We start from the raw sequence: 211 nt of genomic DNA on the forward strand, positions 1-211 counted from the left end.
GCGTGCCCAGGAGTTCTTCACCCGCGTGGCCTTGCGTCCTCCCAGTATGGACCAGTACGGACCAGTCCAACATCTCACCTGGGATCTCTTCATCCGCGTGGCCTTGTGTCCTCCCAGTATGGACCAGTACGGACCAGTAGGGCGCCCCGGCTGGGGTCTTATTGCACAAACGGGTCCTCCCAGTACGGACCAGTACAAACCAGTCCCCGCC

At 61.6% G+C, this 211-nt stretch overlaps 1 protein-coding gene across 1 annotated transcript in view; it reads left to right on the forward strand.

Moving 5' to 3' along the window:
• Window positions 1-208, forward strand: part of LOC118159439 (DNA-directed RNA polymerase II subunit RPB1-like) — a gene marked incomplete at its 3' end in the record, with an annotated part of 709 nt that extends 501 nt beyond the window's left edge. Inside the window, exon 3 of the mRNA XM_035314019.1 lies at window positions 46-208. Within this exon, the coding sequence (XP_035169910.1) occupies window positions 46-208 (163 nt within the window). The remainder of the gene's footprint in view (window positions 1-45) is intronic.
• Window positions 209-211: the final 3 nt, after the last annotated feature.

The sequence above is a fragment of the Oxyura jamaicensis genome, unplaced genomic scaffold, assembly GCF_011077185.1.
Source record: "Oxyura jamaicensis isolate SHBP4307 breed ruddy duck unplaced genomic scaffold, BPBGC_Ojam_1.0 oxyUn_random_OJ70366, whole genome shotgun sequence".
In the NCBI taxonomy this organism is placed as follows: Eukaryota; Metazoa; Chordata; class Aves; order Anseriformes; family Anatidae; genus Oxyura; species Oxyura jamaicensis.